General features: G+C 38.8%; 1 protein-coding gene across 4 annotated transcripts in view; it reads left to right on the top strand.

Annotated features, from left to right (window-relative positions):
• The window catches only part of LOC121459086 (cilia- and flagella-associated protein 69), an 87,441-nt gene that overhangs the window by 41,108 nt on the left and 31,618 nt on the right, over positions 1-14,715 (top strand). For all 4 annotated transcript variants that reach the window (XM_041668595.1, XM_041668594.1, XM_041668596.1 and 1 more), the window contains 3 exons: positions 9,686-9,734; positions 9,832-9,953; positions 12,285-12,501. In XM_041668595.1, the coding sequence (XP_041524529.1) occupies positions 9,686-9,734; positions 9,832-9,953; positions 12,285-12,501 (388 nt within the window). The remainder of the gene's footprint in view (positions 1-9,685; positions 9,735-9,831; positions 9,954-12,284; positions 12,502-14,715) is intronic.

Raw genomic sequence — 14,715 nt, 5'->3', positions numbered from 1 at the left:
AGAATTTTAATGTCTAATTTCTTGAGTTCTTTATATATTTTGTAGATCAATTCTTTGCCTGCTGTGGGGTTGGTGAAGATCTTTTCCCATTCAGTAGACTGCCTTTTTCTCTTATTGACTATGTCCTTTGCTTTACAGAAGCTTCTCAGTTTCAGGAGGTCCCAATTATTTATTGTTGCTCTCAGTGTCTGTGCTACTGGGGTTATATTTAGGAAGTGGTCTCCTGTGCCCATTCATTGAAGAGTTCTTCCCACTTTCTCTTCTATCAGGTTCAATATGGCCAGATTTATATTGAGGTCTTTAATCCATTTGGACTTGAGTTTTGAGCATGTCGATAGATATATATCTATTTTTATTCTTCTACATATTGACATCCAGTTATGCCAGCACCATTTGTTGAAAATAGTTTCTTTTTCTATTGTATAATTTTAGCTTCTTTGTCAAAAATCAGGTGTTCATAGGTGTGTGGATTAATGTCCGGGACTTCAATTCTATTCCATTGGTCAACCTCTATGTTTTTATGCCAGTACCAAGTTGTTTTCATTACTGTAGCTCTGTAATAGAGCTTGATGTCAGGAATGGTAATGTCTCTGGAAGTTCCTTTATTGTACAGGATTATTTTGACTATCCTGTTTTCTTTGTTTCCCCATACGAAGTTGGTTATTTTTCTTTCAAAGTCTATAAAGAATTATGTTGGGATTTTGATGGGGATTGCATTAAATCTATAGATAGGATTATCATTTTTACTGTGCTTACTATCCAAGAGCATGGGAGATCTTTCCATTTTCTGGTATCTTCTTCAATTTCTTTTCTTCAAAGATTTAAAGTTCTTGTCAAATATGTCTTTCACTTCTTTGGTTAGTGTTACCCCAAGATATTTTATGTGATTTGTGGCTATTGTGAAAGGTGAAGTTTCTCTGATTTCCCTTTGAGCTTCTTTATCATTTGTGTATAGAAGGGCTACTGATTTTTTTTAGTTGATCTTGTATCCTTCACTGAAGGTATTTATCAGATGTAGGAGTTTTCTGGTACAGTTTTTGGGGTCACTTATATATACTGTCATATCATCTGCAATTAACGAAAATTTGACTTCTTCCTTTCTAATTTGAATCCCCTGATCTCCTTTTGTTGTCTTATTGCTATTGCCAAAACTTCAAGAACTATGTTAAAGAGATATGGAGAGAGTAGACAGCCTTGTCTTGTTTCTGATTTTAGTGGGAACAGTTTGAGTTTCTCTCCATTTAATTTGATGTTGGATATTGGCTTGCTGTATATTGCTTTTATTATGTTTAGATATGTTCCTTGTATCTCTGATCTCTTTAAGACCTTTATCATAAAGGGGTGTTGAATTTTTGTCAAATGCTTGTTCAGTATCTAATGAAATAATCCTATGTTTTTTTCTTTCAGTTTATTATATGATGGATTACATTGATAGATTTTTGTATGTTGAACCTGCCCTGCATCTCTGGAATGAAGCCAACTTGATCATGGTGGATGATTTTTTTTGATGTGTTCTTGGATTCGGTTTGCTGGTATTTTATTGAGTATTTTTACATCATGTTCATGAGTGAGAGTGGTCTGTAATTCTCGTTCTTGATTGAGTCTTTGTGCAGTTTTGGTATCAGGGTAACTGTAGCCTCATAAAAAGAGTTTGGCAATGTTCCTTCTGTTTCTATTTTGTGGAACACTTTGGGGAGTATAGGTATTAGCTTTTCTTGGAAGTTCTGGTAGAATTCTGCACTGTAACAATCCAGCCCTGGGCTGTTTTTTGGTTGGGAGGTTTTTGAAGATAGCTTCTATATCCTTGCAGTTTATAGGTCTATTTAAATTGCTCGCCTGGTCTTGATTTAATTTTGGTATATGGTACCTATCTAAAAAATTGTTCATTTCTTTTACATTTTTCAATTTTGTGCAGTAAGGGTTTTGTAGTATGACCTAATGATTCTCTGAATTTCCTTAGTGTCTGTTGCTATGTCCCCCTTTTCATTTCTGATTTTGTTAATTTGGATGTTCTCTCACCTTTTGATTAGATTGGATAAGGGTTTGTCTATCTTGTGGATTTTCTCAAAGAACCAGCTCTTTGTTTCATTGATTCTTTGTATTCTGTTTTGTCAATTTCAGACTTTAATTTGATTATTTCCCATCTTCTACTCCTCCTGGGTGAATCTGCTTTTTGTTCTAGAGCTTTCAGGTGTGCTGTTAAGTCACTTGTGTGAGCTTTCTCCATTTTCTTTAAGTGGGCACTTAGTGCTATGAATTTCCTCTTAGCATTGCTTTCGTGGTGTCCCGTAGGTTTGGGTATGTTGTGCCTTCATTTTCGTTGAATTCAAGGGAGTCTTTAATTTCTTTATTTCTTCCTTGACCCAGGTGTGGTTAAGTAGTTTACTGAGAGTAGTATTGTTGTTAAATTCTGACTTTATTCCATGGTGATCTGTAACATTAATGGGGCCTGCTTATTGAGGTTTCTGTCTCACCAGTACCCCACAGCCAGCAAGCCCCAAAGAAAATCACGAAGTGATCTCTATAAGTTATAAAGCTAATTGGCCCATTAGCTCAGGCTTCTGATTAACTCTTTTGACTTATATTAACTCATTATTCTGATCTATTTTTGCCATATGGCTCGGTACCTTTTTCAGCTGGCAGGTCATATTCTGCTTCCTTGGTGGTCTGTGCAGGACTGGGAGGAATCAGCTTCCTCCTTCCCAGAATTCTCCTGTTCTCATTGCATCACCTCTACTTCCAGTCTGGTTTTTCCCGCCTACACTTCTGGCCTGGCCAATCAGCATTTATTTAAAACATGATTGACAGATTACAGACAATTCTCCCACACCAATGATCCGATAAGACACAGGTGGTTACTCCAATTTTTTTGTATCTCTGGAGGTTTGCTTTGTTACCAAGTATGTGATCAGTTTTAGAGACGGTTCCATGAGGTGCTAAGAAAAAGGTATATTCTTTTGTGCTTGGGTGGAATGTTCTATAGATGTCTGTTAAGTACATTTGACTCATGACATCTGTTAGTTCTCTTATATTTCTGTTAAATTTCTGTTTGGTTGACCTGTCCTTTAGTGAGAGTGGAGTGCTGACTACTTCTACTATTAGTGTACGGGTTTGATATGTGATTTGTTTTAATAATGTTTCTTTTACATATGTGGGTACTCTTTTTTTTTTTTGGTTTTTCGAGACAGGGTTTCTCTGTGGTTTTGGAGCCTGTCCTGGAACTAGCTCTTGTAGACCAGGCTGGTCTCGAACTCCCAGAGATCCGCCTGCCTCTGCCTCCCGAGTGCTGGGATTAAAGGCGTGTGCCACCACCGCCTGGCTCATATGTGGGTACTCTTGTATTGGGGCATAGATGTTCAGGATTGAGACTACATCTTGATGGATTGTTCTTGTTATGAGTATAAAGTGTCCTTCTCCATCTCTTCTGATTGATTTTATTTTGAAATCTATTTTGTTAGATATTAGGATAGCTACAACCACTTGATTCTTAGGTCCATTTGAGTGGAAAATCTTTTCCCAACCCTTTACTCTGAGGTAGTGTCTGTCTTTGAGGTTGAGGTGTGTTTCTTGTATACAGAAGAAAGATGGATCCTGTTCTCGTATCCATTTTCTTAGCATGCATCTTTTTATAGATGAATTGAGTACATTGATATTAAGTGATAATTAATGACCAGTGGTTGTTAATTCTGATTATTTTTCTGTAGTAGTGTTTGTGTGTTTCCCTTCTTTGAGTTATGCTGCTAGGGGGTTATCAATCGCCTGTGTTTTTGTGGGTGCAGTTAGCTTCCTTTGGTTGGGGTTTTCCTTTTAGTACTTTCTGTAGGCCTGGTTTGTGGATATGTATTGTTTAAATCTCTTTTTGTCTTGGAATATCTTGTTTTTTCCATTTATGATAATTGAAAGCTTTGCTGGGTATAGTAGTCTGGGCTTGTATCCATGGTCTCTTAGTGTCTGCAGCACATCTATCCAGGACTTTCTGGCTTTCATGGTTTCCATTGAGAAGTTGGGTGTAATTCTGATAGGTTTACCTTTATATGTTACTTGACCTTTTTCCTTTGCAGCTCTTAATATTCTTTCTTTATTTCATATGTTATGTGTTTTGATTATTATATGGAGAGGGGATTTTTTTTTTGATCCACTCTATATGGTGTTCTGTAAGCTTCTTGTACCTTCATAGGGCTATCCTTCTTTAGGTTGGGAAAGTTTTCTTCTATGATTTTGTTGAATATATTTTCTGTGCCTTTGACCTGGAGTTCTCCTTCTTCTACCCCTATTATTCTTAGGTTTGGTCTTTTTTTTTTAATTTTTTTTATTTTACTTTTTTTTTAAAATTTATTTATTCATTAAAGATTTCTGCCTCCTCCCCACCACTGCCTCCCATTTTCTCCCCCTCCCTGATCAAGTCCCCCTCCCTCCTCAGCCAGAAGAGCAATCAGGGTTCCCTGACCTGTGGGAAGCCCAAGGACCATGCACCTCCATCCAGGCCTAGTAAGGTGAGCATCCAAACTGCCAAGGCTCCCTCAAAGCCAGTACGTGCAGTAGGATCAAAAACCCATTGCCATTGTTCTTGAGTTCTCAGTAGTCCTCATTGTCTGCCATGTTCTGCAAGTCCCGTTTTATCCCATGCTTTTTCAGACCCAGGCCAGCTGGCCTTAGTGGGTTCCCGATAGAACGTCTCCATTGTCTCAGTGTGTGGGTGCACCCCTCGCGGTCCTTAGTTCCTTGCTCGTGCTCTCTCTCCTTCTGCTCCTGATTTGGACCTTGAGATTTCAGTCCGGTGCTCCAATGTGGGTCTCTGTCTCTGTCTCCTTTCATCGCCAGATGAAGGTTAATGTTCAGGAGGATGCCTATATGTTTTTCTTTGGATTCACCTTCTTATTTAGCTTCTCTAGGATCACGATTATAGGCTCAATGTCCTTTATTTATGGCTAGAAACCAAATATGAGTGAGTACATCCCATGTTCCTCTTTTTGGGTCTGGCTTACCTCACTCAGGATAGTGTTTTCTGTTTCCATCCATTTGTATGCAAAATTCAAGAAGTCCTTATTTTTTACTGCTGAGTAGTACTCTAATATGTATATATTCCATACTTTCTTCATCCATTCTTCCATTGAATGGCATCTAGGTTGTTTCCAGGTTCTGGCTATTACAAACAATGCTGCTATGAACATAGTTGAGCATATACTTTTGTTGTATGATAGGGCCTCTCTTGGGTATATTCCCAAGAGTGGTATTGCTGGGTCCAGGGGTAGGTTGATCCGAATTTCCTGAGAAACCGCCACACTGCTTTCCAGAGTGGTTGCACAAGTTTGCATTCCCACCAGCAATGGATGAGGGTACCCCTTTCTCCACAACCTCTCCAGCAAAGGCTATCATTGGTGTTTTTTATTTTAACCATTCTGACAGGTGTAAGATGGTATCTTAAAGTTGTCTTGATTTGCATTTCCCTGATCGCTAAGGAAGTTGAGCATGACCTTAAGTGTCTTTTGGCCATTTGAACTTCTTCTGTTGAGAATTCTCTGTTCAGCTCAGTGCCCCATTTTATAATTGGGTTGATTAGCCTTTTACGGTCTAGTTTCTTGAGTTCTTTATATATTTTGGAGATCAGACCTTTGTCAGTTGCGGGGTTGGTGAAGATCTTCTCCCAGTCAGTGGGTTGCCTTTTTGTCTTAGTGACAGTGTCCTTTGCTTTACAGAAGCTTCTCAGTCATAGGAGGTCCCATTTATTCAATGAAGCCCTTAATGTCTGTGCTGCTGGGGTTATACGTAGGAAGTGGTCTCCTGTGCCCATGTGTTGTAGGGTACTTCCCATTTTCTCTTCTATCAGGTTCAGTGTGTTCGGACTGATATTGAGGTCTTTAATCCATTTGGACTTGAGTTTTTTGCATGGTGATAGATATGGATCTATTTTCATTCTTCTACAGATTGACATCCAGTTTTGCCAGCACAATTTGTTTAAGATGCTCTCTTTTTTCCATTGTATACTTTTAGCTCCTTTATCGAAAATCAGGTGTTCATAGGTTTGTGGGTTAAAGTCAGGGTCTTCTATTCGATTCCATTGGTCGACTTCTCTGTTTTTATGCCAATACCAAGCTGTTTTCAATACTGTAGCTCTGTAATAGAGTTTGAAGTCAGGGATGGTAATGCCTCCGGACAATTCTTTATTGTATAAGATTGTTTTGGCTATCCTAGGTTTTTTGTTTTTCCATATAAAGTTGATTATTGTCTTCTCCAGATCTGTGAAGAATTTTGATGGGATTTTGATGGAGATTGCATTGAATCTATAGATTGCTTTTGGTAGAATTGCCATTTTTACTATGTTGATCCTCCCAATCCAAGAGCAAGGGAGGTCCTTCCATTTTCTGGTGTCCTCTTCAATTTCTTTCTTCAAAGACTTAAAGTTCTTGTCAAATAGATCTTTCACTTCCTTGGCCAGAGTTACCCCAAGATATTTTATGCTATTTGTGGCTATCATGAAAGGTGATGCTTCTCTGATTTCCCTCTCTGCTTCCTTATCCTTAGTGTATAGGAAGGCACCTGATTTTTTGGAGTTGATCTTATATCCTGCCACATTACTAAAGGTGTTAATCAGCTGTAGGAGTTCTTTGGTAGAGTTTTTGGGGTCGCTTATGTATACTATCATAGCATCTGCAAATAACGAAAGCTTAACTTCTTCCTTTCCAATACGAATTCCCTTGATCCCCTTATGTTGTCTTATTGCTATTGCTAGAACTTCAAGCACTATATTGAAGAGGTATGGAGAGAGTGGACATCCTTGTCGTGTTCCTGATTTTAGTGGGATGACTTTGAGTTTTTCTCCGTTTAATTTAATGTTAGCTGTCAGCTTGCTGTAAATAGTTTTTATTGTATTTAGGTATGACCCTTGTATCCCTAATCTCTCCAAGACCTTTATCATAAAGGGGTGTTGAATTTTGTCAAATGCTTTTTCAGCATCTAATGAAATGATCATATGGTTTTTTTCTTTCAGTTTATTTATATGGTGGATTACATTGATAGATTTGCGTATGTTGAACCAGCCTTGCATCTCTGGGATGAAGCCTACTTGATCATAATGGATAATTTTTCTAATGTGTTCTTGGATTCGGTTGGCCAGTATTTTAATGAGAATTTTTGCGTCGATATTCATGAGTGAGATAGGCCTGTAATTCTCTTTCTTGGTTGGGTCTTTGTGTGGTTTTGGTATCAGGGTAACTGTAGCTTCATAAAAGGAATTTGGCAATGACTCTTCTGTTTCTATATTGTGAAATACATTAAGGAGTATAGGTATTAGCTCTTCTTGGAAGTTCTGGTAGAATTCTGCATTGAAACCATCTGGTCCTGGGCTTTTTTTCGAAGGGAGATTTTTATGATGTCCCAGATTTCCTGGATGTTTTGTGTTAAGATTTTATTAGATTTAATGATTTCTTTGATCCATGAGTCTATTTCCTCTATAGTATCTTCAGCTCGCAAGATTCTTTCTTCTGTCTCTTGTATTCTGTTGGTTATAGTTGTCTCTGTAATTGCTGTTTGTTTACCCGGATTTTCCATATCTAGAACCCCCTCGGTTTGTGTTTTCTTTATTTCCTCTATTTCAATCTTCAAGTCTTGAACTGTTTGCTTCACCTGTTGATTGTTTTTTTTCTTGATTTTCTTGGGTTTCTTTGAGGGATTTATTAATTTCTTCCAATTTTTTTTTCATCTTTTCCTCCATTTCTTTAAGAGAGTGTTTCATTTCCTCTTTAAAGGTCGCCATCATTTTCATAAAGTTATGTTTAAAGTTGTTCTTTTCTACTTCTCCTGGGTTAGGATGATCAAGTCTTCCTTTTATGTGACCATTGGGTTCTTTTTGGTGTTACCATGTTGGTTTTTAGGTTGTTGGAGGAAATCTTGCATTGGCACCTATCCATTTCTTCCTTCAAATTTCATCTTTGTCCAATTCTTGGATCTTGTTCCGATCCTTGTAGTAGCTGTCTTCTTTCCTGGTTCACTCTCTTGGGGCTTTCTCTTGGTCCCCTCAGTGTTGTAGCAAGCTCTCAGCTCTTAGATGGGGTGGGGTTAGTAGCTTGGAGAGGCCACTGGATGGGGTTGGATTTTGGGGGTACCTACCCACAGGAAACTCCCTGATGACTGTCTAGAAAAGCCAAGGTAGTTGGGGGAGGAGTCCGGGGTTTTGTCCCACTGTGGAACTCCTAGAGAGTGGGGTGTCCCGCCTTGTTGCTGTTCACTCACCTCTTAGGTCTCTTCAGTATTGGAGCAAACTGTGTTTCAGAGTTCCACTGAGGTTGCAAGAGAATAGGCCCAAGATTGCTACTTTTTATCTTTTTGTTCAAAGATTTGTTTTATTATAACTACCCAGCCATATCAGAAGCTAATCTGCTCTATATTTAAAAGACTTATTTTACTATTTTTAATTGCGTGTATGTGTGTCTGTCTGAGTGTGGGTTTGTCTCTGTGAGTATAGTTGCTCCTAGAGGTGGAAGAGTTTTGGAACACCTGGAGTAGGAATCCCAGATGGTTGCGGTCCACCTGAAGCAGGTTCTGGAAGCTGCAGTCAGGTGATCTGTAAGAGCAGCCCGCACTCTTAACTCCCCAGCCCCACCCTGTACATTATAGTGAACAAATCATTGACTGGGATCACAGAATAGAGAGATTTTACAGCAACATCCACACATCCTCCATATTACTTTCTATGTTGGGTTTCAAAGTACTTTCTATGAAGTCAGTGTACATCAAGAGGTCCACATAAAAATGTCATGGAATTTTTTTTTTTTTTTTTTTTTGCTTTTTCGAGACAGGGTTTCTCTGTGGCTTTGGAGCCTGTCCTGGAACTAGCTCTTGTTGACCAGGCTGGTCTCGAACTCACAGAGATCCGCCTGCCTCTGCCTCCCGAGTGCTGGGATTAAAGGCGTGCGCCACCATCGCCCGGCAATGTCATGGAATTTATACTGCAAAAATGTATACATAGTCCAACAAAGCACCTAGTTACGTCTGCCATGTGTATGTAGACCCTAATGTTTGACTGTCCGACCATGGCCAGTTAGCGAGTTCTCAGTTCAGTCACTGTGAACGTTCCTGTAATTCCATGAGCGTAAATCTGGGCAATGACATTCTTACAGTTTCAAAGTGAACCCTGAAGAAGTAGGAAAATTATCCATAAGTGCGGTTTTATTCCCCGTGTTCTTTCCTTACTACACAAAGTCCATTTGTGTGACTTTGTCAGGAGTGAGTTCCTTGTGTTGAGGTATTTGCAGCTCTGATAATTCCTCAGGACTTTTTGTGGTAAGTCGCACTGTTTGTACAGTCTCCTGACTGTCCTTTGGGATAAAGAAGGAATAGTTCCCAAAAAGAACTGGACTTTCCTCCCTGTGGTATCATTTAAAGGTGCAGACAGTAAATCACAGAAGTAGTTGTGCTGGCGTCTGGCCTTCAAATGCCATGTCAGATAGTCACAGACTGGTGTAAAAGCTTCTTAGATGCTTCAGAAGCAAGTCAGTTCAGTAAATGAGAGTCGCCTCCCCACACTGCTGCACTTCCCCGTTCATTCATTAGTGTTAGTGTCACAGATTCGAATGGATTACCGTAGGGTGATTACGTAGCAGCGGTTGAGTGGGAGGCAGATGTGGGCCCCTGCGCTCAGTTCCTGCTCTAACCGCTCTTCTTTCTGCCTGTTGTGTGTCTGTAACAGGAATGCGGCTTTACCAGGGATTTGATACTGTTCGCAACGTTTAGTGAAGGTAACAATCACACCACCTCAAGCATTTTGTAAGCTCTTGATGAGTCTTTAGTTATAAGTTTAGCTTTCATTTTGTTCTCTTTTTTTTTCTCTCACAGTTAAAAGTCAAAACCCTTTGGTAAAAGGTCTTAAGCTTTCTAATTCCTATGAAGACTTTGAGTTGAAGAAATTGCTATTCAATATAATTGTGATCTTATGTAAAGATTTAACTACTGTTCAGGTAAAGACTAATCAAACAGAAAAGTTAATAATGAAAGCATTTTAGTTTATAGCCCAGTTTTTAAAGTTGCAATCGCAAATCTTTCATTAACCAACTCATATCTTTATTATAGAAAGTAGCTAAGTTATCAGTTTGAATTATAACTATTTAAATGTCCTTTGCAAACAGTAGAAACAAGTAACCTAATTTTGAAACACATACACACAAAAAAAAAATAGTAGAAGCTAAGAGATCTATCAGTGTATGAAAATCTCCTAACTAGGAACATCCCAGACAGTCCCATCTGTTTTCCAGTTGTGCAGACAAGGAAAGCCCTGTCTCTCCCACTGCACCGCAGACAGGGTTCCCACGTCTGGTCTCCTGCTCTCCTCTGACTGTCAAGCTGAGGGATGACTGATGTTGAAGGTAATTGCTAGCCTCTGTTAGGCCTGTCTCAGACCTGTTGAACCCATGTTTTCTCCACACAAGCCTTCCATCTTTCATTTTTACTTACTCCTTTGTCTTGCTGTGTTCATTACTTCTCATGTGTGATGTAATTTGAGGAACACTGGGATTAAGTCCCACTTCTTGCTTGTCACCTTCTGTGTGACCTTGGCCAAGACTCCTTCCCCACCTGGAACTTAGGCCTCCTTTCTGAAGCCCAGAACACTTGCATACAGGACTCTTAAGAGCTTAAGGCCTTTGCCGAGCATAAAGTGTTTAAAAATATTTTACTGCATTTAATGTTTGCTGCATTAAATGAAATTTCCTTCTAACCTGAAATTCTTGGGTGTTCTTTTCATGGAAGTGAGTTGTCATTTTACCAAGGAAGGACTGAGGATATAAAAGTAGGTGGGTGGTGAGGAAGTTTTACGTGGGTGCAGTCTCAGTGTGGGCACCTTCCAGGAGTATGCTTTCAAGTGGAATACTTAGTTTCTCTAAATCCCAGGTAGTTCAGCCCCAGAAGAGGGGAACACCTGCCTTGGGGATTATTATGAGATATTGTTAGTATAATTGTTGTTATTGTTAGACTATGACAATTTAAATGGACTTGGCTTTTTTTGAGAATGTCAATATATAATATATAGCAAAATCAGAGAAAGTTAAATTGCATTTAAGTTATAATTTTATGATTTCTATCAAATATACAATGTATATAGCTTACATATTGTTTCTGAAGTGCTTAACAGAAAAATCCTTTCATAAAATATGTTTTATTACAGTGGAGAATTAAATATCTTATAAGTATAAAGTCAACAATTAAATCTTATTCTCCATTTTGTCAGACAGTTTTCACTGGTTGATTATTTTATAGGCAGCGGAGTCAAACAGCACAAAGGTTGACATAGATTTCTGAAATACATTGTGAACAGTAGTGAGCTCAGTTTTGCCGTTACATGTCTTTGACCCAACAATAATAGGAATAATCAGTATATACACTATTCTAATTCATGAAGTATTTCAAACCTGGTCCACTGAATTTTCACAGTGATGCTAAAACTAATATTCTTGTTCATATTTACTCAACTCCAAATCTTGATCCTTTTGAGTGTACACCATGAAGTACTACACTAGTGAATTGAGTAGAGATGTTTTAAAACCTCATAATTGTTAGGAAGCCCTGTTTACAGAGTAATGCTAAGCAAGCAGGAAGATGGTGTCGTATAAGACAATGCTTGATACTCCTCTGAACTGAAATATGCATCAGTTAGTGCCAGCTGTTAACCACTGGCCATTTCTATAATTATTCATTTTTTTAATTTTTGTTGAAATGCTAGGTCCAATACAGTTATAAAATCTTAAGTGCCTGATTAAATACAGCTTGTGACCTGACTGAATGCTTGATATGGTGTGTAAATTCTTTTGTTTGTACTTAAGAAACAGTTCATATTGACCTGTTGTTGACTTTACAAATCTCCTTTGAGGGTTCAAAGTGCAGCTTAGAGTAGGCTGTTTGATGAGTATGCACAAGGTACGGTCTGATTCCCAGCACTGTAACAAAAGAGAAACCAAGAAGGAGGAAAGAAATGCTACCCATTTATTTGTCTCCGGTTTCCTACCTCTATGAGTTTATTACATGTAGAAACAAAAGCATGAGCTGTATCAAAAAATAATTAATGCGTTTTCTGTTCCCAGGAAAGGGGATCATTGCTCTTACTGTCGCCGGGTGCTGTTGATGGTGACGACTGTTATCTATTTTATTTCCGTGTGTTTGGAGCACTGTCACAGATAGGAAGGAAATGTTTTGAAATTATCACTATCATCAGTTTGAAACCTTGTATTTAATTTTGCTAGGATAAGTACAGATTTTTTAATTATGCGGCTAACTGTACATTTTGCCTTTTCTTATAGCTATTAATCGATGGCAAAGTTATTTTGGCCTTGTTAACCTATGTGAAAAAGCCCGAGAGACTCAAGATTATCGAGTGGTCTGCAGCGCAGTATGAAGAACTACAACTGCATGCAATAGCCACCTTGTCCTCAGTGGCTCCTTTGTTAATCGAGGAGTATATGTCATGCCAGGGCAATGCTCGAATCCTTGCGTTTCTGGAATGGTGTGACCACGAGGGTGAGTGTCCTTCAGGCCTGTCAAGATTCCAGTCTGCGTTTCAAATGAACACGCGGTATTTACAAAGACAAGCAATTGTTACATTGAAGAAAATAAAAACATTGAATTCATTCTTTTAGTGTATTTATATGTCTTCATAAACATGGAGATTTTAGGGCTAGAGAGCTGGCTCAGCAGTTAATATCACATACTGATCTTGCTCCAAACGCCTATGCCAGGGAGCTCACAAGTGCTTTAACTCCAGCTCCCAGGGATTCCGTGGCCTCTACAGGCACCTGCATTCATGTGCACATTCCCCACAGAGACACACTTACACATAATTAAAGATAAAACTGTTGCGTCCAGAGGGGTTGTGCAAAGATGAGAACACCACAAAGTCTAATAAACCGGAAGCAAACTTTATTCCAGAAACCAGATCCTAGGAAAACCAGAAATAAACTTAAAAATAAAAAATAAAGAGACACCTCAGGGCACAGAATCTTATCAGTGAGCTGAGACCACAGCCAGAGATGGTGTTTGTTAGTCTGTGGCAAAAAGCCGCTTTCTGGACCCACTTTTTATAGTAGGGGCCCAAGCATTATCTCTGAACAAAGGAATTTTTACGACCTTGTTCTGACCTGTGGGTCAGTCAACATAGACCTTAGTAGGGGAGTGAGTTTTAACGTCAATGGGTAACAGGCAGCTATCATGAAATATGTTTTAGAGTAGATTACAGTGAAAGTCACTAATTGTAAGAAAACAGATGTCTTTAGCAATTAGTCAGAAAAGGGGTGCTAGTAATACTAGACAGTTAATAAATTAGAATTAATTGGTTCTTAGGTTGGAAACTTAGAAGATAGCAGAAAGTTCTTTACACCATCTCAAGGTAAACTCAGATACAGACTGCCGTACTTTATAACCCCATTATCAGATATCATTAGTCAAATCCATGTTTCTCCTGGTACCTCCAGGCAGTGTGTACTGAAGCCGCCCCCCATGTCTCCCCTTAATGGTGTCAGTTTTCCATACAGAGACATTGACTAACCCAGAGGTCATGTATCTCTCTCTCCTAAAGGTTAACTCAGTTCACATCTGTCGTTTATCAAGGATGACCAGGATACTACTCTCACTTTGCAGGGAGAAGCTCTGGCCTTGTAAATAAAACAGCCAGTTGTAAAATGAAATCACCTATGTTGATGGAGGTTTCTTCCCAAACATCCAAGAAAATAGCTCACTGTGAATGACTGATCCTTGATCTGCTGAGAAAGCTGCTGACAGTCTGTTCTCATTCTCCTAGACTTATAACTTTATATTTCTTTATTTCTACATTCTCACTTTTGGAATCTACATTTTTATTTTCTTATTCGTGGACTCTTCAAAACAAATCTTTTAGAATCATTGAGATTTCAAAGTCAGATAGTAACAAAGATCTTAAATATAATTAATAAGCACTTGAAAGTATTATATATTATTTTATTTAAATTATTATATTGAGCTCTGTTGTAATAAGGGCGGCAGGGTTGCGTCCCCAGCACCCCGGCTGCCTGCTCGGCTAGCTTATGCCCCTGAAATAACAACACACAAACTGTATTCATTTAATCACTGCTTGGCCCATTCTCTTCTAGGCTAATTCTCACATATTAATTTAGCCCATTTCTAATCATCTGTGTTGCACCCCTAGGTGCGCTTACCGGGAAGATTCTAGCCTATGTCCATCCTGGGTCGGAGCTTCATAGCGTGCGTCTGCCCAGGAGCCAGGAGCATGGCATCTCTCTCAGGCATCTGCTCCCGAGAGGAAAGCTGTCGAGACTGACCTCACTTCCTCTTCCTTCCTCCCAGCGTTCTGTTGTGTTTACTCCTCCCACCTATCCTCTAACCAATAAAATGGGCCAGGGCAGTTCCTTTATTAGCCAATGACCTTCCTCCATCAGAGCTCTATAAAAATTATACTAAGGAAGGAAATAAAAGGATGTGGACAAGTTTAATATATTCATTCAACAAACATTTATTGAGCATCTACGAAGTACAAGATACAACTTTAGCTACTGAAAACACATCTAGGCTTCAGTTGGACACAAATCCTTAAACAACCTCATAAAATTTAAAATCTAGATTTTTTTGCCAGAAGCCCTGGCTCCAGAATATAGTCTATCAGAGAGAAGAGCCTCAATTTGTAAATGTTATTTTATTCAATTCTTAAAAATATACTCGAGCATAAAAATTGATAAGGAAGAA

Source organism: Microtus oregoni, unplaced genomic scaffold (assembly GCF_018167655.1).
Source record: "Microtus oregoni isolate MIOR12 unplaced genomic scaffold, Mior012 000018F_ref0000195, whole genome shotgun sequence".
NCBI classification, from domain to species: Eukaryota; Metazoa; Chordata; class Mammalia; order Rodentia; family Cricetidae; genus Microtus; species Microtus oregoni.
Note: the sequence above shows the minus strand (reverse complement) of the source record. Positions and strands in the feature narration are given on the sequence as shown.